The following is a 27,554-nucleotide window of genomic DNA, read 5'->3' on the forward strand; positions in this document are numbered from 1 at the left end:
GTCTCAAAAACAACTCAAAAATATTACTGCTACTACCTCCTTATGTCAGTTACTGGATCTTCTACCCAGAAACAGGTATACAGCAGTATCTAAACTTGTAATATAGAAATAGTCTTTTAACATAAAGAGTAAAGGTTCAAGTCTGTCTGTGTCTTAGTGGCAATTAGTGCTTGCCTAATGATTTCCTTTGAAAAGGACACATCTATGTGGGTTTTTTGATATGTTGCCTTGCTTCTGCCTTTTAATCTGGAGCACTCAAATTATGTTGATGCTATCACAAAATGTGTTTTCTGCCTGGTCTGTATCTTTTTTCAAATAGCTCTTAATATTCACTTTGTCTTTCTCGGTGCCACTGAGCACAGAGGCAATACTTTAAGAGTGTTATCTACAATGATTACAAGAGCTCTTTCCCCTGTAACTACTCAGTAGCTCAGTAGAGCCCCTCACAGAGGATATAAAGTTGGGATTAATTGCTAATCATTTAGTAATCATCAGCAGATCTCTGGAATAATGGAAAGATATCATTACCACTAGGGCTTCATCAATGATCTCATGTATCTGAGCTGCTTGGGGGTGTGTGTGCTCTGTCACTGATTCTGGTTTTTGTGCTGGCAGCCAAAACTTAACACACACTGCTGCTGTTTTGCTTGTCTTCATCTCGTCTCTGCTTCCAGAAAGTGTTTGCAATGAATTATTTAATATTTTTCTGTGCTAATGAATGTATGTTTGTTTTCAGTAGGACTCTAATTCAACAATCCATTGGCTTCTGCAGCAAAGTTGTGGCTCAGAAGTTCCTCCCCTGCACCCAGTTTGTAGCCTCCCGTGTGTTCTGTCTGGCTGTTTCTGAATCTTAGCTCACTAAAATGTGCTCCTTTTTAGCCTGAATTATTTAAGTGTCTTTACATAAATACTGCTGTGCTGATAGGTGGATCTGTGGCAAAGAGCCATGAGTCAGTGACTAGCTCTATTCGTGAATCTGCAGTATCACTGCAGTGGTAGAGCTAAAAGGAGAAATTCTTAAATATCCCCAAAAACTTGGCACACACCAGCTTCTTGGTGCTTGTGTAGCTGGAGCTTGAAACCAAATTCTAGACCACTGTCCTCTCCCATGGAGTGCTGCAGGTAGAGTGTGGGTGCCATTTACACCTGAGCTGCTGTTAGCAGGCTGGAAGGGGGGTTTTCAGCTGCTGCTCATGTTTTGGCTTTCAAATAAAAATATTTGCATGCTTCTGCAGTTTTGCCCTATTTAGCAAATTTAATTTTAGCAGCTTATGGGAAATTCCTACTGAGTCAAGATGTATCTGGAGCCACAGTTCCATGCATAAAAGTTTTCTGGGTAGTTGAGTTTCTACCTGTATAAAGAATTGGAGGGAATGTTGATCCTGACAGGGATCACAGAATATTTTGCTGCCATGTATTTGGCTTCAGGGGAGTGAAGGTTTCGCCCTCTGTATCTCTTGCTGATCAGCAAAGCCCAATGCTGATGCTGTGGAAGGATCTTCATCTCCTAAGGAGCAGAGGAAAAAATTCAAATAATTGACTTATAAGGGTACCTAAATATATTATGAATATTTAAAATGCTGTTTTGCACTCTGTATAAAATTTTGTGCCATCTCAGGGAAACAGAAATGTGTTGAGACTTTCAAACTCTGAGGTGTTGTTCTCATACAGCTCAGATGTCCAAGTTTCCCATAATTAGCAAGGTTTTGTATAAAAGGATAGCAACCCAAAGGTTCGTAGCTATTCCTGTAATTTGATTATAAGTGTAATGCCTGTGTAACACCTTTCTGCCTGTGATGTTGTGTGTAATCCTGTGTGCTGCTACAGCTCTAGGAAGTTCTATATTAAACTCGGTGCTGTGGTTACTCGTGAGTGAAATCACTGGAAGAGTCTTGGACGAAAAAGTACATGGAAGGATTTAAGGCAGAACACGGCAAAAGCAAAGGCTGCAATTATCTGCAGCTGAAAACAAGTAGCTTTTAATATGTCCATTCACCTAAGAAGGGAGGGAGAATTATAGACCACGTGTTCTTTCTCTCCCTTTTTCTATCATTTCTCTTCTTCTTTTTCCTTTATACAGTTTATCACCCATAATTTCAGGATGTGTTTTGTTTCTTTAAGCTGTTTTATCTATAGGCTTATGAGGTCAGTCATGTGTGAATTCTTTTGTTAGTCACCTCACCTTTTGCCTTGATGATAGAAAATTGATCAGGCCTAAAGTACAAGTTCAATAGACAACCCCCTTGGTCCTTTGTCTAGGAGAATAGCTACCATTGAAGGCCATGAGCAGGTTGCTATTAATATGACAGCCTGCTCTATCTCCCACTGTAATTTATAATGAAATACCTAATCTCCATTATTTTGATCCAAGCAGGCGATCCCATGAAAAAGTCTTTTCATCCAGTTCCCAATGGCAGTTACATGAGAAATGGCAAACCAATAATTTTTGTCAAGTTTTTTAAGCCAACAGAAATGCTTTTCCACTGCTACAGTTTCAAAAGGCACAGATAAAGCTCATTCACTGAGATGAATGAAAAAGCCATCTGGGGTTTTTCTTTTTGACTTCCTTTCCTTTTCTCCATCCTTGTAATCAAATTTGAGCAAAATCAAATGGGGCTTTCTATGAAAGTACCTTTTGTTGATCTGAACGAGCTGGTAATTTACAAAATACCCTTCCTTTGTGAGGAAGGCTAAAGAAAAAAAGAATCAGTAGCTTTTAAAGCTGGGCCTTGGTGGGACTCTAAATGCAGTGAAAGCAGTCTGTGTTGAGAGATTGAAATGCATTTCAAAGCCAGGCCTGAGTCAGGGTACAGGGAAGAAAAAACCTATGTGCATTTTATAAGAAGAAAAACCTGAATGGGAAGGGGAAAAGAGAGAGAGAGGAAAAAATCTGGATAATACATTAATCATTATTTTGGAAATTGTCTTCCTTACTGACACATACTGCGTAACTAGTGATTGAGAACTTGGATTTTTGTTCTATTATAGGCATCTCAACATTTGTCTGTGCTGCTTTAAAGTTTGAGAGGCAAGGATCCTTGAACACTGCTGGACTATGTTTTAAATGTGTATATATATTTTTTCAACTTTGCTTTTTGTGGTTCTTTTTTCCTTTTTTTTTTAACCTTGCCTGTGAAGTATTATGAGGAAAAATACTTGCAGGAAAGCTGAATTTATTCTTTTTGGCATGCTAATGTTTATTTTTATTGTATTTCTGCTTACCAGATTTCCTAGGGGTAATTATTTCCCACTGACTCAGACCACAGGACAGTGTGAGCACCTAACAAATAGTAAGTTTATGCCTTGTTTTTATTATTTGTATTTTATGATTAATATGAAAAAGCTGAGAATGATTAATTGCAAATTCAGTATTTTAAGAATGCTATACAGCTGTGTAAATCTATTAATGAGAAATGTTGATGTGTTTAATGCTTATCATCTCTGTTACTTACTATAACTGTTTAGTGAGGTAGAGATAAGTGCATTGTCCTGTGCTGAAGATAAAATAGCTGGAGAAATAAACATTAATTTACATGTATGCAATGATGTGAGCAAGCCTAGCCCATGTTTTAATCTTTGCTTATTTACAGGCTTGCTTAGAATGCAAAATGTTTCTCCCTTTGCAATTCTGTTTTGATTCAGGATATTATTGCATTTAAAAACAGCTTCCTGGCTGCACAATATAAAATATGACCGACAATTTACAGAAATGTTGGCACTCATAGGAGAAACTCTGGGGTTAATTTTTATTTTTAAGAAAGTGTCACATGTTATTTTTTACCTTGACTTGTGCTGTATTATGACAGAAAGAGAGATATTAATGTTACTGATTTAAATCTGGTTATTGTTGCTAATGAAGCACTGGTAAAACCACGGGGGCTTTTCAATTTTTATTTGAAAGGCAAAGCTTGTAAATAATGTGGAACTCTGAAATTTCTGTTATAATCTCCTTGTTTTAGATGAAATTAGATGAAACATGATTTATTTTGTGTTTCTTATTCATATGTGTGGGCAATGTTGTGATATACACTGAAAAAGCAGAATATAGGAAAGCATGCTGGGCTAAGTCTTTTGCTTTTTAACATTACCTAAAATCCCAAGTCAACCTTATAAAGTTTGAATGTGGTTTGCATTAATTAGTACCAAATTATTTAACAAATAGCTTACAAAGTATTTTCTTCTACATACCCTGACATTTGATTGAAGTGGAAAATGTCGAAAAGCTACTTTTGTAGCTGAATAATTTCCCACTTCTAGTTCTTACTGTCCTATTCACTTTCAATTTCCTTCAGGATTTGTTTTCTCACATGGTTTTGAGCCATTTGCTGCCTCCTAATGACTGACTTATAAAACAGCAAACATGGAAAATTTCCAAAAAACTTTTTCTGGAGCTGTCACTGCTGTATATTTTGTAATCATCTACCATTTTTTCATGTATTTATTATTGATGAAGAAATTTGTGAATTTTTCATGATTCTGCTCTGGAATATATTTAACAGAACATCAAACTCTCCACCCTGAGAAATGCAGGATAAATAAATGCCTTAACGGGAAACTTTCCTAGGGCTGAGTGGGGGAACAAAGACACAAGTGGTTGTTTTTGTTTTGTTTGGGTAATATAATTTAGATAATTTAAGAATCTCTGCTTTCCCAGGCTGGCATTCCATTATCATAGAGCACTTCTCTTGGTCAAATAATTGTCTCCTTCCCTCCCTGTTTAAAAATCATAATTGATCTTTGTTTAATTTTCTGTTCTTTCTCCTATATACCCTTCTAAACTTTAAGACATAGTGTTCAGCAAAGACTTTGTCAAACCTATTGGGGTTTAATTGATGTTTAACAAATGAAGCAATAACAAAGCAACATAAGGTCTCTCATGGTCTTATCTGTGTATTGAGGCTTGTCTGCTTACTTGTTTTTGCCACAGTGCAGCACCAGCCTGCTCAATAAATTTTGTGACCTATCAAAATATAAGTATTCAGAATTATATGGAACATGGAGAATATAGATTTTTCTTGATGTAATCTTTTCCCTCTCATGAGCTCTGTAAGTAGAACAAATGGCTTGAATTGGGATGAGAGGGCTGAATGGAGCCCTGATTTGCCCCCTGTTATTTGTGTGTATTTATGGATACTTTCTAAACTTTTCCCTGCATGGAGTTGCTCTCAGTGACAGCACTCCATTTGTGGCTGAATATTTGTAAAACACTGTAAGGCTCTTACACATGGGTTGGATTTTACAGGAGAATCTTCAGCTGTGCCTGATTTTGAGCTGCCAAGTTTTATGTTTGAACTTTTCAAGCTCAAGCACGTTTTGCATTAGAGTATGAGGAATTAGCATAATAAATTACTTGCAGTAATTTTTTAAATAAATGTCTTCATCATTTTAATCATCTGTTGGGAAGAATTTGTTTCAGGAAGGACTCATAGCAACAAACAAATGCTACTTTTTTGAGAATGTATATAAATGTATACTGAATTGATATGGGTAATTTTTATACTCTGATTTGAATCCTTGAGAGGAGCTTACAGTAATGACACAATAAAATGGGAGACTGAAGTTATTTAGTGAGTGAACAAGTACTTCCTCTGTTAGAGAACACAATCCAGTGCAGCACAAACTGAACAAGGAAATGTACACTGTGACAGGTTAGCAGCACCATGGGGTGAACTGCTGGGTCTCTTGAAGTGACTGTTGATAACAATCAATAATTCTACTGCCCACACCTAAGGTGTTTAATCAGATGGTTTGGGTGTTTAATCAGACTGGGTTCAATAGGGATTGGAAAAGATTTTTAATGAACTTTCCAGTGGCATTTTTTTAATCATCTTAAACAGTGAGAGGTGGGAACAAAGGACAATAGTTCCTGGGTCTGGTGTACCCACCAGGGTTCTGCATTGCCTGCAAGAAACACTTTTCTTTCCAGATAAATTTTTGTCACTGAACATTACAAGTGAACTCAGCCTTAGTGAATATACATAGCAGCTTATGAGATTTGTATTCTCATAAAGATTGTAAGAAAATGCAGATTTAGGCAGTGTCACATCTAGAGGGAGTCCCTTGAAGGAGAGATAAAGGAAAAAAAGGCTACAGAAATATGTGGGGATTGGAATGAGTATAGAGTGTTAAAGAAGAGATAAGAGAAATTCTAAGACTGGTGGATGTTGTAGAGGTAAGGGAAGGACATTAACCCTTGCATGTCCCTGTGCCCAGGTCTTCTTCTCAGGGTCCTGACCACCTTTTAGACTGACTGTCCCAGGGCTGAGTGCTGCTTTCAGTAGAAATTGATGTCTGTGTACCCATTATCCTAAAAACGGCAATTTTTTGAAGTTGATTTTTCTCACTGTTGTTGAGAAACACAGTGTGGTGAGCCTAAAAGAAATACAAGCTTCTACTGTGAAAGACTGCAGTGAGATTTCCCCTCAGGCACTGGTGAGCAAAGCAGGGTCTGGCTGCAGTGCTCCTGGGCAGTCCTGGTTCTGTTTTTCTGCTGGCAATGCTCAGTGACCCAGCTGGGGAACTGTGGCAGTGCTGATCTCTGAAGAGTCAAATAGCATGCACAGTGCTCCCTTTTAGTCCATGGGGTCCATCCCTAAATATCTCAGAATGCTTCCAAAATTCTGATGGTAAATTAGGGGTGGGACAGCAGTATCAATGCATTTAAGTACAGGTATAGATATTATTGTTGTCACTTAGCATTGTTGTACTTATGGCATTTCCAATACAATATGAGTTTGGTGTAGTCAGGTCTGTAATGAATAGAAGATTTGCTGTTCAGCATGAATTGTATGATAGTGTGTTTTAGGAGGGTTTTGTGTGATTTTTTTGTGGGGGTTTTTAAACAGCTTATTCCTTGTGGTTTTATAGAAGACTTGCAAAATACCTCAGAAAATTCTTGATGTTATTTTGAGCACTTGGGCATACCCTTTAGTCAGATCTGATTGTGGGTAACAAATATTTCATGCTATATGAAGGATGATACAGAAAGAGGTGCTCTTGGGGTGTATTTCTCTCTACAAAATAGTCCAGTAAATTACTTTATGTAACCCATTGTAATCCACCCAGGGACTGAGAATGTATAAAAGTAGAGATAAAAAGTCATCAGACTAGTCTTTAAAACGACCTTTTTATTTGTAAATTTCTTATAGGATGCATTGCCATCCTGTAGAGTAGTGAGGCTTGGATAACTGCTTAAAAATACTCTGTAAGTTTTATCCTTTGGTTTGAGTGGAGCAAAATCAGTGAGGGCAGAGCACTGGAATTTGTTGTAGAGAGTAAGCACAGTAATGTGGCCATTGCCCCCAACAGCAGTGCCTGGTTTATATTTTGTCTTCTCTTCCCTGCAGACTGGGGGAAAAAAAGTATGTTATTCTTGTAGTTTTGTTGCATAGGGAAGACCTTTTTAAACTGACCATTTGCTATTTAGCTGTTATTTTTTATTCAAAGGTCATAAAATCTGTTGCACAATGAGACTAGTGCTTGTAGTCTTTTTATTTTCCTGGTTACTAAAGCAGACCTGGGAGAGACACAGATGAGTATTTGTGGCATCAATGTCTTCAGGGACTCTGTTTTTAAGATCATACCAGCAGCAACATGAGACTGTTCTCTACTTAAAATTTGTCCTCAGACTTAGAAAGCTGGAAGATAAGAGCAGAACTATAGAAGAAAGGTGCCTTGTAGCCACCCTCTGAATAAACTTGATCTGAAATAGGGTTCAGATGTAAAAGCACTATTTGCTGCAAGGCTTTCACACTGCTAGACTGCTTTTCACCTCAGATCTCCACTGTGATCCCTTCTAACTGATTCAGGGAGTGGTAGATGTGCACTCATGTCCATTTCTGTATCAAGTGCTTGTAGCCCTGGAGATTCTAACTGGAGAGCATCCCTTCCACCTGACTTAGAAACAGAACTCTGTGCAAAATAGTTTTGTTACAGCCAGTCTGTAAAAGCTGGGATATATAAAATAGCCATCCAGGACACTGTGTTTTGTTGGATGTTCTTCATTCTTCTAGTGAGTATCCTTCTCACAGAGAAACCCAAGGTTCCAGACAGTCATTCCCTGTGCCATGATGTGCAGAGAAGCCACGTTGGCACCTCTGCCCATCCCATCTTTTGAGCAGTCCCACTCAACCTGAAGAATTATGAAAAAAATATTTTCATGTACTTGCTCTTCCTGTTTGGAAAGAAAGGGTTTAAATCAATTATCCTGAGTTGAGCTGTGGTTAATTTTGGTTGGTAGTGAATTACATGCAGAAAGATTCCAAATGCTGTTGCTTTCTCACATCCATGTCACGAGGACAGTCTGTAGCAGATTGCAATATCTGTTTCTGGTTAAAATGGCAGGAGTTTTTCGTGGTGTAAATTGCTTGTAGCTGTTGTTCCTTGGCACTGTGTAACAGGAGCCAGGGACTTTGAGAGGCAGCAGAGAAAGTCCTTTAGAGTGGCAACATCTTCCTGGAGCTCCAGTAGCCTCTTAATCCACCTCCTCAAGTGTGCATAAGACAGTGGAGCCCCTCTGAAACAGAGTGCACCTGGCGCTGAACTGCTGCCTTAAAGCATGGGGTGCGACAGCTATGGCTGAGTTTCACTAATTCTGCAATCAGTTTCAGCTAGTTAAAGAAAAGATATTTTTTGAGCCTTGGACAAATACTATCTGTTAAAGTAAAGGGCAGGCACAAACTGGTGGTGGAAAGTCCTTTCCCTGTTTCTGTGTCATGGATAAAACCCGTGCAACTAATTTTGAGATCATAGCATGTCATACTCATTTTGCATTTTATGCACCTTATACATTTTATATATATAACTGCATCTTAGATTCCTGTTTGAAATATTATTTATCTATATAAATATTAGGGGGTAGAATTTGATTGAAATCATCAAAGTTCTAGTCCAGGGGTTTATAGGGATGGTTTTTGTTCCTTTTATTTCAAACTGAAGAATGTTATGATGTACCAAGAATATGTCTTTTAGGTTTTTTTAACTTTTTCTTTTTTTATATCCCTTTTCTACACTGTCTTGTCTTTCTTTACTGCTGTGTAATTCTGAGAGCTTTCTAGGCCACTGACTGATGGCTTTGGTGTCTGTTTATATACTCAGTAACAGATCCAGTTCTTGACTGGAGATTCTAGGTGCTTCTGTGCCTTTTATCTGTGAAAGCAGAACAGTATTTTTATACTGGCCTTGTGTATGTGCATGGAAATAATTGTACCATGAAAATAATGTCTGACTGGCAACCTTACAATCAAAGGTTCTATTTCAGTTTAGGAGATTAAGGCAGAGTAGATTCATGGGCAATAACAAATTAAAGACTTTTTATCAAGTCTTGAGTGTTGTGGAAATGTGCTAATTATAGTGTGGCACTATTTTCTTAACTTGACCTTGCAGATCTGTGAACTTAATCTTGTACTGTCAGTAAAATACTTCTGAATCTAAGGGGAGGTGGTACAGCTGTGTGAGGAGCTTGGGAAATATTTGTCCACTTCTAGGATTGTGTTTGTCCACTTCTAGGAGGTTTGTTTGCTGTGTGAAGCAATTGTTGTTGCCCATTCTGTGGCTCACAAGTTATGGGATAAGAATTCTCATAATTCTTTTTTTCAAAAGTAAAGAGTAATGGACTAAGAATATTAGACTAAGTTCCATCATGATTGCACTGTTGATAGACCTGACACTGTGTGATGGTGCCTCCTGAGTCAGAAACCTGGAGGTGGGTGAATTTCATTGATTTATGCATTCAGAAAGCAGAAACCCTTCCTTGTGCAGAAAATGCCCAGTTACAGTTTAAGGAAGAAAATCCTTGTGAGAGCTCTGCCTGTTCCACCAGCTCTTGTGCTCTAATGCCTCCTGTTTCCTCTGCTTGAGCACCTCTGAGCTTTTCTCATGGAAGCTTTGCAGTGCAGCCTCTCTGGTGTCCCTCAGGCCAGGTAGGTGTGAATTTTCTGATGAATGCTGCTTTCACTACAAGTCAGTTAGAAGCAGCAAAGATGAGGGCAGAAAATATGGACTAAAGGGAAATTTGGAAGCTATTTTGTAGAACAGGTATGAAGATAACTGACTAAATAATGCCTGGGAAATGTTGTGGTGTTTGGGAAAAATTAAAATAAGCAACAAACTCTAATCTGGATTTTTCCCCCCTGTTAAATGCACATGGTGAGGGGCTAAGGTGTTATTTTGGTTTTGTATACATTTCTTGAAGAATTTCAGCTTAAAAATGTGCAACATAAAAGTTCTTTTGAGTGTTTTTTTCCAGTCATGTATATTTGTCTCTGTTTATGGAAAAAGCATAGCCTCCACATGCAAGAGAATGTATGGGGGGATTGGTAGCATAAAAAGCTATCCCAAAGATATAGGAAATTTTTGAGTCAGTGTAAACCCCGAACGGATTTGCAACAGAGTGAAGTTAAAATGAATTTGATTTAAAACAGAATACACAACATCTTTTTTTGCTTGCTTTCAGGAATTTGCCGTGTAAATTCAGCCTATTACAGATAAATGAAAGAGGAGTTCTAAAATGAAAAGTAGCTGTAATGCACAGATTGAATGTTTGGGTGGGAGTGAAAGTAGGAGTTACTGGGTTGGAACAGATTCCTTAAGATCTGTCACATCATACCATTAAAATAAAGAGCTAGACATAGTAATTTTAAAGGGATATTGTGTAAAAGTTGGGAGATATTAATGCAGTGAAGTACATTGATGGATTCCAAATTTACGGTCTGTTATGTGTATTATACTGACATAATCACTGTAGATAGCAAAGACTTGCTGTGGGTTCTGATTACAGTGTGTTAGGAAACTTTGATTCCATCAGCTCCCTCTGTGTGTGCTTGCAATTTCATTAGGCTGTTCCTGTAATGTTTTTTCTAAAATTTGTAATATAATCAAAGAATTTCATGAAAGTCTGTATTCTTTCAGTTTTTACATTCTTAGCAGCCTGCAGTCCTCATGTGAGAAGGCCAAAAGAGGCAGAAATTGCTTCAATTTCTTTTGTCCTGCCACAGAAATTTTAATGGTCATGGACAACTTACTTTTATCTTTTCTCCACTGATATCTTGTCTCATACTGGTAGTATTTTGATGATAAATAATTTCACAAATATTTAAAACCTATAGATAAGTGTTGTATAAATGATCAAGGTTTTAGCTACAGCAGAACATAAAACTGAACAGTACTTTTCCACAGCCAGGCACTTTATTCTGGATAAGTTTGTTCCTACCTGGTTCCCCACCTGTCTCACCTGGGCACCTCACTGTGCCTGGGCTTGCTGTACTCCACCTTCCCATTTTATTGTGGGGTCCTTGGATGTGGAAAGTAGGGGAATTTCCTTAATGTATCACAAAACACCTGAGGAGAGGGGTGCATTCAACTCAGTCTCCCAGCACTAAATTCTGCTTCAGTCTTCCTCTCTCTTCCATGGAGAGCCCATCTCAGGCTCCCTGAGATGCCTGAAATCCTTTGCTGGAAATCCTTTGCTACTGTCCCATTGTTGCATGTTACAAGAACATAAAGAGCTGGGAAGAAACATGAAGCCTGCATTTTCTGCAGTGCAGAATTGCACCTGGTATATCATTAAGGTGGTGCAATACACATCTAAAATGATATATAAAATATCTGAATTTTAAAGCAATATTTATTGCTTGTTCTTCCATTTCTTCAATGTTTTACAAATTGTATCAAGGAACAAAACCACTTCTTAAATCCCTTTTTTAAGGAAAGAAGAGGAGAGACACTTTTTAAATTAATGTGAAGGTTATGATACATATTTAACAAAGCCTGGGAATTTGGAAGTGTAGACAGCCATTGTCTTGTCTTAACCCAACCGTGTGAGTAAAGGATATAGTGTCAGATGTAACTTTGAATTTCCCTAGCTTCTGTCACTTCACATCACAACCTTAGCATTAGTAATATACATTTTTTTGTTGAGGAACAAAAGCAAAAAATGTATTTTGACTAGCAAAATTAAGAAGATGACATGTAAATCATAGAAGTTCACTATGCAACAGAAATGTGTGTCATTTTTTTAATGCAAGTGTAATTCTGCATACATGGTAACTACTATCTATAGCTACAGAAATATCACCACCTCCTGCCTTTTGGCAAGAAACTGTATTTTAAGTTTTATATATAGATTACACAATGACAGAGAGGATAAAAACTTTTAGCTGAGCATTATACTTTAGTATAGAGCAGGAACTAAATATAGTCACTGTGTCATCACAGCAAGGTTGCTTTGTGGCAAAACCACAAAAAACAAACCAGCAGAGATGTCCATTACTGCTGTTACACAGTCATTAGAGACAGATGAAATTGGCTATAGAAGCAGCTGATTACAGAGATCTTATCATGAGTGATAACAATTGAACCTGAGTATTGGCATTTCAGCCACTGGCACCTGTTCTGTGAACTCCCAAATTCTTCTCATTAATCTGCTTTGAACAGAGCTTGGAGATTTCGGACTGGGGGGGTGATGAACCCTTTAATGAGCCAAAGGTGCACTTCTGGCTGCTTTTTCCTTGAGTGCAGCAGCTCTCTCTTGTAGGCAAGACTCCTGTGCTTCCCCCTAAGGAAGCAGGAACTGAACCCATTTGCAAAGCAAAGAGAGCAGAAGAAATCTGATCGCTCGGGATGGCTGCCCCACTCTTCAGCTCTGAGCTGCTCCCTGTCCCTTCTGTCTTCTCTCTCCCCCTCTTTCCTCTTCAGTATCAAGAGGAAGAAAGGGCTGAAGGATTGAAAGTCTCATCCTGATCTAACTGTGGGAAAAATGATAGTGTTCCATGACTGGGTGAAGGTAGGTAGTTGGGAAAGGAAAAAGCTGGCCTGTTTCTGGCCAGGAAGATGAGCAGACATTAATGAATATAAGATTTACAATGGGTTTCTGAGCTCCAAGCCCTAAATAATCTGCAAGTAAAAGTCTGTTAAGGCCTTGTGCAAAGCTCTGTTGAATCAGGACAATTGGATAGTGTCAATGATGTGAATTTCTTACACAAGCAGAGCTGCTTGGCAGAAACAAAAATAAACCATTATAACCTGCATTTTTGTTTTCATTGAGGTTTTTTTAATTGGTGGGCTCATTGAGCTTCAATACAGAACAACTGGGTCAAGTGCTGGGAGTCAGTTCTGAGCTGTCCTGTTCCTGTTGCATTCAGCCAGAGAGTTAACTGTCATTTGAGGTTTGAGGACCTGATCTGCCGCCCCCATACTAGGGCTTTCCCCTTCTATGAGAACATTTTCCATTTGCTGAATCATAATAAATTTGCAAAATAGAGCAATTTAAATTTAAATGGGTGGTACTGCCAGCTAGCACATAACCAGGTCATTATAGACCCTTCATCTGGGATATGAGAATGTAAAACTCCTCTAATAAATGATGACTACTTGTACAAAATCTGGACAAGGCTCTATTGGGGGAAATTCAGCATTAAAAGGAACATTATCACCTCTAGCACCATCTTGTGTTTTCTCTTAAAATTAAAGGAGAAGAGGGTGTCTGGAGCTCCATCACAAAGTACAGAGACTGAGCTATAGGTGTGTTAGTCACTCTGAACATGTCACTGACAAGCAGGCAGAGTTAACCTAATCAAATTTAGGCAGGAGCCTAGTTAGGGCTGCTGAAGGATAAGGAAATATCTGCCCTGATTTGATTTGTGAGAAATAAGGGATGATTTGCCAAGCTTGAGGAAAAAATGCTGGCAATTCTTCTGCAGGTTTTAGTCATATGGCTTTTAAATTACATATAAACCCTCTCAGAGGTTTGGTTCTTTTGTGCATCTGGACCATAGTGCCTGTTTGTTGTGTGGTTTTCTTTAGGGTTTTATTGTTTGGTTTTCTTCACTGAGACTCAAATTCTCAAAGCTATATGCCTGCTTAAATGTAATTTTCCTAAAAATATAATGAACTTTGGAGATCTGGTCCTAAGAGCCTGATCCTGTAGGACTCATGACACATCCTGGACCTGATGCTGGAGCCAGTGGAGTCTTACTTCATGTGTGGAGCAGAATAAGGTCACACACAATGTAGGTTCTCTGTCCTGTGTGTGAGATCAGGAATCACCATGGTTACTTATCCGCTCTTCTGCGCGCGCTCCCTCGTGCTCGTTCTGTCTATTTATTTATTTATCTACCTACATTTTTTGTGTTATGTGGAAGACAGATCCTAAACCTACAGTGCAAAACCATTTTCTTTACGAAATAATGGTAGAAGCCTTTTGAATGTTTATTGCTTTGCAGCAGTGATGTATCCATAAGAGTCAGGAAGCAGCTGGGTGCTGATCACCCAAAGCATGGCCCTTGACCTCAACATCCCTGCCTGTAAAATGAGAATTGTTTGCTTTATTAATATAAAGTAGTTATTGTTTACATCATGATTTACATCATTATGGGATTGTACATTTCCAACAACAGTGGCAGCCCATTACCTGTTACCCGGATGCTAAGTTTTGCATAACTTAAATTAGGAGTTTCTGTTTAGTACTGAGGGGAAAGACTTTCAGGACTGGAGTGACTTGGTGGTCCCATTTATGATGTAGCTGTCCTGGTGCCTAAGAACCTGCTAATGGTAAAATATTACCAGTGCAATCCAACTCCATAAATATATTTTTTATATATAAAGACAAAACATTAAAGAATCATGCCTGAGATTTTTTTTTCAAGTAAAAAAAATATTCTTGTGCATCAAGTATAGCCTCCTGCTTCTTGATCAGGTGACAGTGGCAATAAGGGGAGGGCAAACAGCTGTGAGAGCTTGCCATTATGTAAAGTAGATTTCTTAGCAATCAAGTTACTGGTAGATAAAGTTCTGTAGAAATATTTTAGTTTCTAATTTCTCTTTAAGCATCATAGCACTCATGTGAATCTGTGGAAAGTTAGGCACCAAATTAAGAGTTGAACTGTGTTTGTGTGTATGGAAAATGGAGCTGTTTCAAACATTTCTGTGTGTAGGTGATAAATGTTGCTTTTTTGGTGGCATCTGAGTTTCCTTTGGTGATATGTGGTTGTTTTTAACAACCTGTGGGAATGTAGGTGACCTTGATTTCCTTGCTATAGCCTTGAGGGACAGACTGATACTGTGGTGTATTTGGATAATTTTTCTTTCTTGTATGCAAACAAATATAGCACTGCTACTATACTGTTTTGGTCTTATCTTACTTGCTGCACTTAAGCCATTGGGTTTATACTACTGCATTTATAATGTAGGCTTACCAGTTAAACTAAAAAAACCCAAAGGAAGCCAAGATATTGTAACAAACTAAGAGGAAAGTTAATGGGAGGAAAATTGTTCAGCTGAAAAATAGAAACATTTTGTTTCCCTGCTGCTTTAGAGCAGATTTTGAGCAGTGCCTGTTTGGGAAAGAGGGCAGTCATGGAAAATAGAAGGTAGGATTTTTAAAAAGGAAAGTAATGATGGAAAACAGCCAATAGGAATATGGACAGGTAAAGTAATTAGAGATCATCTTTAAATAGCATAAGAGTAAGAATTTTTTGCTCTGTTCATATCATTCTGTGTTGTGCCTTTTGCTGGGATTTTACACATTAAGATTGCCACGTATTGCTTAGTATTGTTAATACTCAAAATCCTGGCAAAAGGTTGACATTGTAATGGCTCTAAAGGACCCATTTCAATGTAAATCCTAAGGGTCTATCAATGTGCAGGGGATTTATGTGGGTGAGTCCCATTAATGGTAATGGGACTTATGTGCGTAAATCTCTTCTGCATTGATGGGAAAATAGACTCCTTAGTATGCAAAGTCTCATTTGAAATCAAAGAGCATTTGCATAAGATCCATACATGGCATGGAACTCTGTGTGTTAAAAACAGTATGAAAAGAAGATAATACACCTTAACTACTTTAATGGATAAATACTAGTGTAAGAAGAGTATTCTCAATTGTATGTATTTTATTTTAAAAATTGCAACAATATTTACACAATTATCTCCAACTACTAGAAACCAGAATAATTGCATTTTTATTACTGTGGATGGCTGCTTTTCACACGAGTTCAGTTGAGGAAAATAATTATGTGCAGTTGCAGAAATTTTGCGCCAAGCTCATGTCCCAACTTTCTGCGTGGAACGTTTCGTTTTGGACAATTTGGAGCGCAGGCAAGAACCAAGAGAGCTGTGCAGCCCCAGTCCTGCTGCAGTTCACAGAGCCTGTACATACATCTCACAAGTACTCTCAGGCACACGGTGCTCGCTTTGCCTTGAGCCGCCAAACAGAGCGGACAATTCCTGTTCCCAGGATTTCCTCGGGAAGCCGGGAATGTCCGGCCCGCGCCGCGCGCGGCCGCCAGGTGGCGCTGTTGGCAAATGTAACATGAACGGGGCCGGGATTTTGGGGGAGAAAAATCAAACTTCGCTTTTCCAGCCTCCTCCTGGCTACACCCGGCTGTTTGCTCTGTAAACTGCTCGGTGCCTGCTGCTTACCCTGGGGGGCTCCAGGGGACGGGGAGATGTGGCAGCCAAGTGATGGCGTGGCTTGGGAATAGCTGCACTATTAATGAGCCGCTTTGGTCTTTGCTGTCTGGCATCCAGGCTGGCCGTGTTGTTTTAAAAGCTAAGCGTGAACATAAACAGTTTGAGAATTCTGATATTGCTGCGGTTTTGAAGAGGGTGAAGGAGAGAGTAACTTATTTAGCTGATGCAGACAAAAAGCAGGATGGTCATTCTTTTCTATAGGAAGAGGAACCTGGATTCAGGGAGCAGTTTAAGGAGGGAGCTTTGAGTATGTGTGACTTGGCAAGGTTTCATCTGCCTGCAAGAGGAAAAGCTAATTTATGTCTCGTGTAGTACCTCACCTCAGGAATTGGGATCAACTCTTCCATGAGACTTCTCTCATACTCAGGGGCCCTCTAAGGAGAAATAGCAGAGCTGAATGCATTTTAATATAATATTTTAATAATAAGCATATCTGCTGTTTTATGTTCAGGATGAGCTTCTCAAAAGGTGAAGTCATTTGACATTGAGATGAAATTGTTGAATCTGTTTTCCTTTATCGTTTATGCTAAAAATATTGATCTTACCACCCTTATGACACTGGCCAGTGCATACTGAAGAATTAAGTGTTGCTCTAGGAATGCAGCTTTAAAGATGCTTCAACAAGCATTACCGAGTCTAACAAACCTCCCCAAAACACCATTTATTTGTGGGACAGAAGAAAAGTGTTTTATGGTTTATATCAGAACCATATTTTTAGATACAGAACTTCTGATTTTTAGATACAGAACTTCTGTATATTTATAGAGGGGGGTGTGTGAATGGCACAGGTGAAAGCAGTTGGTCCAGTTTTTCAATGAGCTGATACTTCTGTGTGCATTGACTTTTGTCTTTCCTGTCCAGCACAGAATATGAATTTACCCATCCTGATTATGGAGCTCCTACAGGAACTCTAGATGGTGGACCAAGTATTTAGAATGATGACAGCTATTGTGACATAAAGCCAGATTACTTTTATTTAGGATTTTTTTAGTTTTATACCGAATAATGTCTCACTACTTTTCTTAAAACCTTACAGGGAAGCCTGAATCCAATGACAACAAAGGCCCTGGCTTATATCCCTGATGTAAATACGTCACACTTGGTATCATTACAAATGAATTTGTTTTCCTGGGAGTCCTCACAAGAAAACTTTGCAGTGCTTGTTTTTCTGAGCAGCTGATGTAAATGGGAGAGCTGCAGCTGTTAGGTGGAATGGGAAGCAGGATGTCTGATTGCAGCACCTTGCAGCATTTCAACTGGATGGTGAGGAGAGGAAATGTCAGAAATGCTGGTGCTCTAACTCAGAATCAGTTATTGTGAACAGTCTAAGGAGGTGGCTGAATATTTATTTTGAAAACAAGGAAAAAAGCCAGCCAAACCCAACTTTATATAAATGCAGCTTTTAATTAAATTATATATCTTCCTAGCTTCTAGACTTTTGAAAAATCATGCAATTTTTTTCTTCTTAAAATAATGCAAACTGCTAGCAAATTTAGTATTCATTGTTCAAAGACTGTTAAAATCCACTTGAAATAATGTGCAAATCCCATCTTTCCAGTAATAGTAGTTTGTTAATTAGCAGAGCTGCCCAAATACTGAGATTGTGGTTAAAATGGCTCTGAGTAGGAGGTGGTAATGATGCCTGCTTTGCAACACATTATAGGCAGTGCTCATTAATTCTGGCAATGAGAAGAATCACAGATGTGCTTTAAAAAAAAAGGCAGTGGTGAGAAGAATCACCTTGAATTTAAGTGCTGAAGACTGTAAATTGTGCATATTAAGACATGAAATAAACACAAAGTTGCTGCCACATTTGGGTATTGGTTAGTGCAGACATTGAAAGTAACTTTGCTCGTGGCAGTGAACACTGAGGTTCTCAACTTGGGCAGCTGAAGCCCTGCTGGGTGTGGTTCCCCGAACTGCAGCGATGCATTGGGTAAAGAAACAAACCTCGTCTGTTGTAGAAGTGACCATTCCATTTCTGCTGTTAAAAAAAAAAAAAATTCACGCGCAAACATTTTCTGTCCTGAAGAGCTGTGAGGGGGCTGTTTGGGTTTTCCTTTCCTTGGGGAACTTGAGGTGTGTGTTTTAAGAGAGCTTGTAGAAATGAAACAGAAATGAACAGAGACTTCAGAGAAGCTGGAGATCCTCTTCCATTCGTATAAAGAAGGATCTTTTTATTCTTTCTGTTTCCTTTCAGAGCACAGTTGCTTGAGGAGGTCCAGTAGGCTTGATTTTAGTCCTAAGTCAAATCTGTAGACAAACACAAAAAGAATTCATCATCTCTTCTCTCATGGCCTCAACACTATCATCTAAATAAATAGAATAAACTAAATAGAAGGACTTTTTTGGGGCTCCATTTTTAGTGGTCTTCTGGTAGTTTAGGAGTTTGTCTGAGGAGCTCTGGTAGTTCTGGGATCCTGAGTCTTAAGTCTCATGGCTGAGAATTGAATGGGATACTCCACTGTTTTAGAAGATGACATATTTGTCTTATTGGATGACCAGTGAAGATATCATAGTCAAGAAAGAGATCAATAATTTTGTTTGAATAACTGAAAGTAAGGCTTTATTTTTGTCCTGATGAATAATCCAATTTTAGCATAATGGAAGGAGTGACTAGTGTTATTGTATCCATCTTTTTTAAGATGGCTAAAACTACATAGGATATACTAAAACAACAGAGGATTTTATGTTCTATTTTCCAGATATTATCTGGCACTTGGGCATTGCTAAAAGATACAACTTCTTTGCCTCTATCCAGATTAAGATGATTGAGAGAAAAAAATTGAAGTGCCATTGTAAGGAACACCTAAATAACTGCTATCTTATAAAAGCAAGTTTATTATGTGGAAAATAAGCAGCACATTGAACAACTACTGCTACTTTTGGAGGTTAAATGGATAAGAGAAAGGATCGAGACAAGTGGGAGTCCATTCCAGCTGTCATTTGGGTGCCTTGGTCATTTCTGAATTTTGTTTCTGGATTGAAGTAACCATAATTGATTACAATTTTGAAAGAAATATATCTATGCCTTTGATATTCCACAGGGAAAGACTTTGATCTAGAAAATAGTTTGTATTGCTATAGTTTCAGGTGTTTCTGGTCACTGGATGTATGGCAGGCAAAGAGCTCCCAGAATGAGGTCCCTAATGTTAATTAGCTGAAGACTTCAGTGTCTCTGCTCAAGAGCAAGGCTGAGGCTGCAGGATGCAGCTGCTTCAAACTGAGCAGCATTGCTTTGGCCATGGGTCCCTTCAGCTGGCAACGCTTTCTGTGGTGCACCACACAGCACAGTTCATTCTGTGCCTTCAGGTGTCTGTGCTGATAACCAGAGGGGTGTTGTGCACTGAGGCACTGCTGTGGGAGATCAGTGATATTTTTATTTCCTTTTGTTTACAGCAATGCCCACCTTCTCTACAAGCATAACTCTAATCCAACAATAATTCGTGCAATTACAGCTGTGTCTGAAATTCATTATGTTCCAAATGTATAGTCCCAAGGATGACTAATGTGCTTAGAGGATTGTGCCTAACGAGTGCTTGGCATTTTATAGGTTTGATCCAGGGAGGGGGTAAGATCCTTGCACAATTTTCTGAGCACCCTAATGTATCATCCAGAGACACCAGCAGCCACATTCCTGGTGTGTGCTCTGCAGGATACTCTGTGTTTGTGCTTAAAAAATGTCATTCCTCAGGATATTATCAGAAGACCAGGTAGAATGTGACTGATGAGTAGCCAGATTTCAGTTCTGCGGGTGGGATGGACCACCTTTCTTTCAGGAAACATGTGAGAGCCCTGTGTGGTTTTCCAAGAATATTATCCAATCTCTCATATCCCACATGGGTGGGAGTAGGAAATACCCATGGGAAGACAGGAATAAGATCTCATATAAATGAGGGGCACATGGGGAACTGGTGTAGTACTTGCACCTTGAAGGGGTACAAGCAAATTACTTGAGCAGACCCTTCTGGTATTTGAACCTCAGGTTTTATGGATCTTCTTTTTTTCTTTTTTTTTTTTTCCTTCTAAATGCCTAAGAGGTTTTGAATTAATCTTCTCAAAGCTTCATGTGAGTAATTTTTAAGTGGTGTTCAGTTTCTTTGTTGTGTTTCTGTAAGTTAGTGAGTTTGATTTATTTTAAGAAAGTGTTTGCAGTCATAATTAACAGACATATTAAGCTTAGCGTTAATTACACAAATTGGTGTGAATATCTGATTGAGTCCTGAGAGGGTTAGATTTTTCCCAGCTGTGAGAGATGACATTAAAAGATGGATAATTTGTAATTTAACGGCAGGAGTTAAAGGAATTTGCAATAAAAACATGAATGTCTTTGTTTCTAAACTTTAATAGTAAAATGTTTTATCATCTTGGGTGGCTTTAATATGCTGGTAATGTGATGGAGAAACTAAATTGTAAGTCTATGGTAGACAGAGGCCAGGACCTTCCTCTTTTGTGGAAAATACTGATTTTTTTGGAAGAGTGAAGAAGGTCTGACTAATTATTTGTGCTCTGTGAAATCCCAGAAAATGACCCCTTCCTTTCAGAGTTGTTTTTTTTTGTCATGTTTTGTAGAAGATCAAGAAGGAAGGGTATACATATAGTAACTTCTGAGACAATAGGTTAATTCATTACCTATTTTCAACTGACACTCACTATGAATTTTCTAAATATTTTTTTTGTGAAATCATTTTCCCCATTTTCTGTTGGCATTTTCAGTGCAATTCAATTCAATACCTAGTTTGAAGTTGACCTTGCTGTGGGGGGAGTGTAAGGGTTGTGTTAGATAACTTCCCAGTTATCTGCAACAAAATTTATTCTTCAACAAAATAAATTTTACTGCAACAAAATTTATTCTTTGACTATTGTTGGAAATCTGTATTTGGAGCCAGTACACCAAAAATCCCTTCTGGCCCTGCGTTCTGCAAATAATTGTAATGTCCTGGTATTTACAGAGGACTCCTTTATTATATGAAGCATTCATCCTGAGGCTACATTCAATGAATTTTCTGGGTTTCTTAGCAGTTTGGATTGTTTATTCTTCAAGAGGTAATAAGAGGAAACAGGGCACTCTGTTTAGTTTTATTATTTTTTTAAAGTACAGTATCAGCATGTGCTGATACGTGACTTCAGAAAACAAAGAATGATGAGGGGTTTTCTTAATTTCCTTCAAACAGCTGAAATGTGTGACTGTAAAAAACTGTGTGAATGGTAAACTGAAATTTTTTTACTGGGTTTGGACTTAAATAATTTTGTACCAATGGATTTGAGAGACTTCACTGAATTGTCATCTTCTCTCTCCTGAGTACTAAACCTGGAATTGTGGTAACTGCCCCAAATTTGGCTTCTGTTGTGGCTGATGCTCTCTCTGGAGTGGATTGAGCACTAATGGTGCCTGTCCCAATGACATCTGGCCAGGTGTTGAGTTCCCAGCATATGGCTCATGGGGAGGGTGAAGGATGTTCCCATGCCCAAGAAAAGAAACTCAGAAAGGATGATTTGGAATCAATAATATGTAAATGCAAAAATGCAAAATGTGGCAGTGTGGTTTGGTTGGTCTCATTGTAGGGGATTTATTTATTTATTTTATTTTCATTTATTTATCCTTACCTGACCTTTATAACACAGTTTTCTGCCTAGAAAGGCAGCTGTCTCCCAGGAGTTTTCTGTGAGGAAGGCTCTTGTGCCTGCACATCAGCTGTGCCCTGCAGCTTCTCACATTACCAGCAGATATTACTTCTCTGAAAAACTCCCTGAGTCTGATATTGCAGTACATCTTAGTTTTCAGCTACTCCTGCTACTTACAGTTTTAAATTATTTATTTTCCTTTCTTTCTCCTTTGGATAGTCGTGAAGAAAAAGTACAAAAGAAATACCAGTTATTCTCTTATAGGAGGGTGGTGTTCAAGTGCCATTAAGTTGCTTGGAAATTTCTGGAACTATAATCTTGAAAATCTATAGACAAAGGGAAAAAAATCCTTCTTATGACAGTGTCTTCATTTGTTGTTTTTTTTTTTTTTTTATTGCTTTCTCTGGTAATTTTTCTGTTGCTGTATTAGCCAGTGCTCTATTGATGTGAGTCAGACAGGTAAATAATAAAGAATGTTGAAAGACTTGAACATGCCAGAAAGGTTTTGGAGTATAATGAATTCTATGGCAAGAAATCACCTGTCTATTAACTACCATATATTGTCAATAAGGCCAATGTTGATGCTGCATATAAATGCCTGAATCAAATATGTTATAATGTATATTCTTACTTTATAAAAAATTAAATTTAAATGCTACAACAGTAAATCTATGTTTGGAGAAGAACCTAAGAAGAACCAAAGTACTACAATGAAAATATCCAGTATTTCAGTTAATTCAAAATAAATGGGGAAATTAAATTTAAATATTTTTAAAGAGTCCTTGAATGGTTTGTTGATTAGAAACTAATGTAACTCCTTGTCTAAGATAAAACACCAAACAGGCAGCAGCTGCTGGTAATTGGTGCAAGTAATTGTAGAGCCAATAAGTTGAAGAAGTGCTTATTAAAAGAAACTGCCTTCCTATCTGCTCGTAAGTTCAATTGAGTAATGCACTCTACATGTGGTCTGACGGTACGTAAATTATACACCTGATTTAAAACCACTCCATCCATAAGAGCTCCTGTTTTGCTCATCCATAAAAATTTTACTTTCTTTATTGCTAACTACTTGCAGCAGCATATGGCATAATATCTATCAAATTAGGCTTTGAGGACATCTTAGACTGGCACCCTGCTGGCTTGGAACATGTGCTTAATGCATATTGCAGCGGGTTTAACCCCTTGAGTGCCCCGGGAAAGGCTCCTGCTCTCCTGCAGGAATGCCCTTGTGGCCTCCAGGGCACAGCCTGGCATCCTGCTGGTCCCCTGGCATTCCTCAGCAGGGATGGAGGGGCTGCAAGTGGCTGCTGCACAGGCAGAGCTTCAAAGGATTTTATCTCATTCCAAAGAAACTTTGGGGCTACAACTTCTTTGTTTGGACCTGATGAGAAAATAAATTAATCGGAGAAGAAGAGTTATAATTCAAACACACAACTTTATTTTAAGTTCAAATTTGAAATTAAGCAATTTTTAATTGCTTAAAATTAAGCAATAAATTTTGAAATTTTAATTTTGCAAAATTGCAAAATTAGGCAATAACTAATTGAAATTAAGCTCTTTCAGCATGTTAGTTTGCATACAGATTTTTCTGAAGAAAAAAATCCATTAACCTGATGCAATTATCATCTAGTTAAAACTGAGGTATTGTACATCCATCACACAGAGGAGTTTCTGTTCACATAGGTGATAACTCTCTTGGCCTGCTTCTAAAACAACAAGAAAACTATGTCCTCCCAAATTCAAATTTTTTCTTCAACTTCAAAGAAAATATTTACACTCGTCTTTGTCTTTAAAGAATTTCTAAGAAATCCTGTTGTCCACAGGCTTGAAAATGTTTTGGTGTACCTTTAACAATTCATCTACCTTGGGTAAAACCTGAGGAAAAGTTACTGTAGCTGTCTACTAAACCAATAATTAAGTATCGGGAGAGATGGGGAATAAAAGCATCTGGTTCAACAGGCACAGAAAAGAAATTTCAATGATCTTATTGTGAGTTTTGTGAAAGCTTTCAGGGCATTCTTTGGAAACAGTTTCAAGCTGGAATACTGCTTTCCCTTGCTCCTTGACAGTAATTTTTAATGGAAGCATTTCATTGGCACTGATTTAGCGGTTTTATTTTAAAACGGAAATAAACTTTGAGTTACTGCTTTAGCCCCAAGGCTACCTGGGCAATGTAATTTGCTCTAGTCCTCTCTACCAGCAGTGGCTTTCTTGAGTACATTTGAACAAGATCTGTGCTGCAAAGTCTTGCTGCTGAGTCTGGGTTGCAGTCCGAGACTGTGACTGCTGCTGGGCTTGCCTCAGGGGAAAGGTTCCTCTGCTGATGGTTTTCCAGGAATCAGCTGAACCCAGGGGCTGCTCTGCTGCTGTAGATTCACCTCTGCCACAGGGCCTTACCCAGCCTTGCTGCTCTGCCCAGGTCCAGGGTAGCATCAGCTTAAAAATGCACAGAAAACTTAGATGGCAAACAGCAAGCTAAAGAAATCTGAGGATGTTAGTAAGTAATATTGATATCTATCAGTAATAGTAAAAGCATGGCTATTTCTTACCTACAGGGCCAGGAATTTAGCTGAAATGTAGACTTAAAAGGGAGACACAAGCATTTCTTGCTTTGAACCTAGATCCTTTTGGCATCATTTGATGTCCCAAGTTGCAAACACTAAGAATACATCCTCTCATTCTGGCAGCTTGCATATCAACCCATAACCTCACAGGGATTGAAAGCTGCTGAATTTAAAGAAAGCTGAAGTATTTCCTTTTGGTCTTTAATTTCATGTGGGAGGAAACAGACTACCTACCTGGCACTTGGCTTATCAATTTCAGCTTTCTTGATTGCAGAGGAAAAAAAGTGAATGTTAAAGGATCAAAGCAAGCATTCTAATTATTATATTTGAAATAGAATCACCATGGTATTAGTTTCTGAGGAAGTGGCAAAGGGAGCCAAGTTAGCTTTTAAAACAATCTCATACTTTTGAGGTTTCACAACCTGTTGCTAGCATGTTGCAAGAGAGATGTTGAACCATGAGCAAAGACAAGACAACCTTTCCAGCAGATCTAATAACTATTGTATTTATAAATAATTTTAAGTACTTTTATGCTAAATATGGACTAATCCCTGCATATTTTAACTTGAAAACCAATGGGATGCCTGTGTTCTGTTCTCTGTGTTTTTCTTGTTGATTGTTTGGGGGTTTTTTTCACTGAGAGAAAGGAAGGATCATGTTTTCTACTAGACTTCAATGAATGTATGTTCAGTTGCCTATCCAGAATTCATCACAGCCTTCACCTCCAAATTGCTCTCTGGGAACTGGAGGTGGAAGCTAAAGCAGTGTACTGCAGAAAGTAGGAATAGTGATGGGGAAAAATGCAGCTCAAGGAAGAATAAACTTTTCTGAACTAAATCTGTGTCTAATATACCTTTAGAAACTAAAGATGAATTAGAAAATTTAAATAATCCTTGAGGACAAAATATAATAAGCCAATTAAACAAGTCTTTGTTCAACTATTAACATGAACTTTTCTTGTTGGTCGTGTGCAGCCTTATTGTGAGGCGTGTGGCCTGACCTGGAGCTGTGGGGTCAGGCTGCCATCAGGTGGCTGCAATCGATTCACTCCAACAGGTTTTGCACAGGCAGCATGTGAGTTGCACCTATTTTGGCAGCAATTGGGCAGTGAAGGAAACAGCTGCCAGCAGAATCTAAATTAATCTGGTGCAAAGGTTAAGCATTGATCATTGAATTAAACAAGGAATTGCTGGAAGGGAAAGCCATTATCTATTTTAATGGTCTGTTACTAGTACAATTTTCAATCTTAAATTTCAGGTTTACTACCTTTACTTGTGAAAATGTTTTCAGTGTAATCCTGATGATGTGTAAAGAGTATCACAAAGGAATGCATATTTAAATGTGAATATGTGAATGCAGCACTCTCAGTGATAGTGAAATTATACTGTAATCTCCCACTGAATGATAAGCATTTATCACATTAAGAACTAAAGCAGTAAGGGACAGGGTGGAAGAACTTAGCTGGCTTTATTGTATTCGTATAGGTTGGACAGGAAATTAAAGTGTTGTTAATTATTCTAAAAACAAAAAAATTACTTTCAGATAGCTTTTTTAATTTGCATGTTATTATTCTCCAGAACTAGCTTAATTGACTCTTACTTCAGCTACTTTAAATCCTTTTAAAGTGTTGTGTTCAAAACCAATGCTTTAAAGTGCTTCTTCTCCTTCTGTAAGGAGTTGCTTTAAGAGAAAAAATAAAAACCTGAACTACATATTGAATTTTCCAGGCTGTGTTTCTGCACAGCAATCTTCTGAAAAAGTGCAATTATTTTTTTTTCCACTCAAGCATGCATTTGAGAGGAATGAGTAGATCAGATAAAGAGCAGAGATTCAATTCAACTCAACCTTGAGTCACTCTCTGACTCTGTCTCTTTAAAAAGGAAAAAAAAAACCAAACCCAAGGTGGCAAAATCAATACAAACCAATAATAACTTCACATTTGTGGAAGCAACATGAATGGCTCTCCAAAATATTGAGACACATCCAAGTACATTTTAGCAGAGCTGATATTTATCAGAAGTCATTTGCCCTCAAGCAGATGCTCTCTTTCATTGTGCTCCTGTCACAAATGACTAAGATTTATGACAGACAATTACAGCATCTGCAGTTAGCAGCCTTATAATCAGCACCATTATTTAACGATTGGTGCAATAAACTGACTCCTGTTACTGTTTATCAGATATCAGTCAGTTCTGGCTATTTTCTTCAGCTCCCCAAATCACAGTATGGTGCAACCACTGCCTTTTAATGGCTAGTCAGAAGCAGGCACATTTTCACGTTTTGTACAGACTGCCGAGGAAAAAGAAAAGGCAACCAATTACATGTATGTATGGTGCCCTCTCATTTGAGATGCCTGTGTATGTAACTATCTCTATACAGTCTAAAACCTCTTGAAAAAAAAAATAACAGCTTTTACTATTGAAGATAAGAGCTTCTATTTAGGCTTCTGCATGGGGAAAAATGTCTTCTGTTTAAATATTCATGTTTTAAAGAGTGAATAAAATGTTGATGTACTGTAGTAGTCATATACTCTTGCAGCAGGAATTCTGTGTGTATTTGAGAAAGGGACGACATTAATTCAGTTTTCAGTCTCCTGAATGTTAGACAAATAAGGAATTGTATTTTAAACTTAGTAATATTCTTATGAAAATTAAAAGCTTGAGAAATGTCTTAGTTGAGCCTATTAATGAAGGCATATGATATAGGTTATAAGACTTTTATTTCGTCTGCATTTTTTCCTGGAAACCTTGTGAGAGGGAGCTAAAATGTGTTTGAGCTGCAAGTTCAGCTGAAAAGTATATTAAGCCTTGCTTGTGTTCCAAAAGCAAAGATGTAATTTCAGTGGCACATTCTGGCATTACTTAGGCCAGTGATCATCATGAGTCTTGTTCCCTTAAA

At 38.1% G+C, this 27,554-nt stretch overlaps 1 protein-coding gene across 1 annotated transcript in view; it reads left to right on the forward strand.

Moving 5' to 3' along the window:
• Positions 1-27,554, forward strand: part of LOC135278694 (uncharacterized) — a 221,978-nt gene that overhangs the window by 17,243 nt on the left and 177,181 nt on the right. Inside the window, exon 2 of the mRNA XM_064385377.1 lies at positions 3,226-3,290. Within this exon, the coding sequence (XP_064241447.1) occupies positions 3,226-3,290 (65 nt within the window). The remainder of the gene's footprint in view (positions 1-3,225; positions 3,291-27,554) is intronic.

This window comes from Passer domesticus, chromosome 11 (assembly GCF_036417665.1).
Source record: "Passer domesticus isolate bPasDom1 chromosome 11, bPasDom1.hap1, whole genome shotgun sequence".
Classification (NCBI taxonomy): Eukaryota; Metazoa; Chordata; class Aves; order Passeriformes; family Passeridae; genus Passer; species Passer domesticus.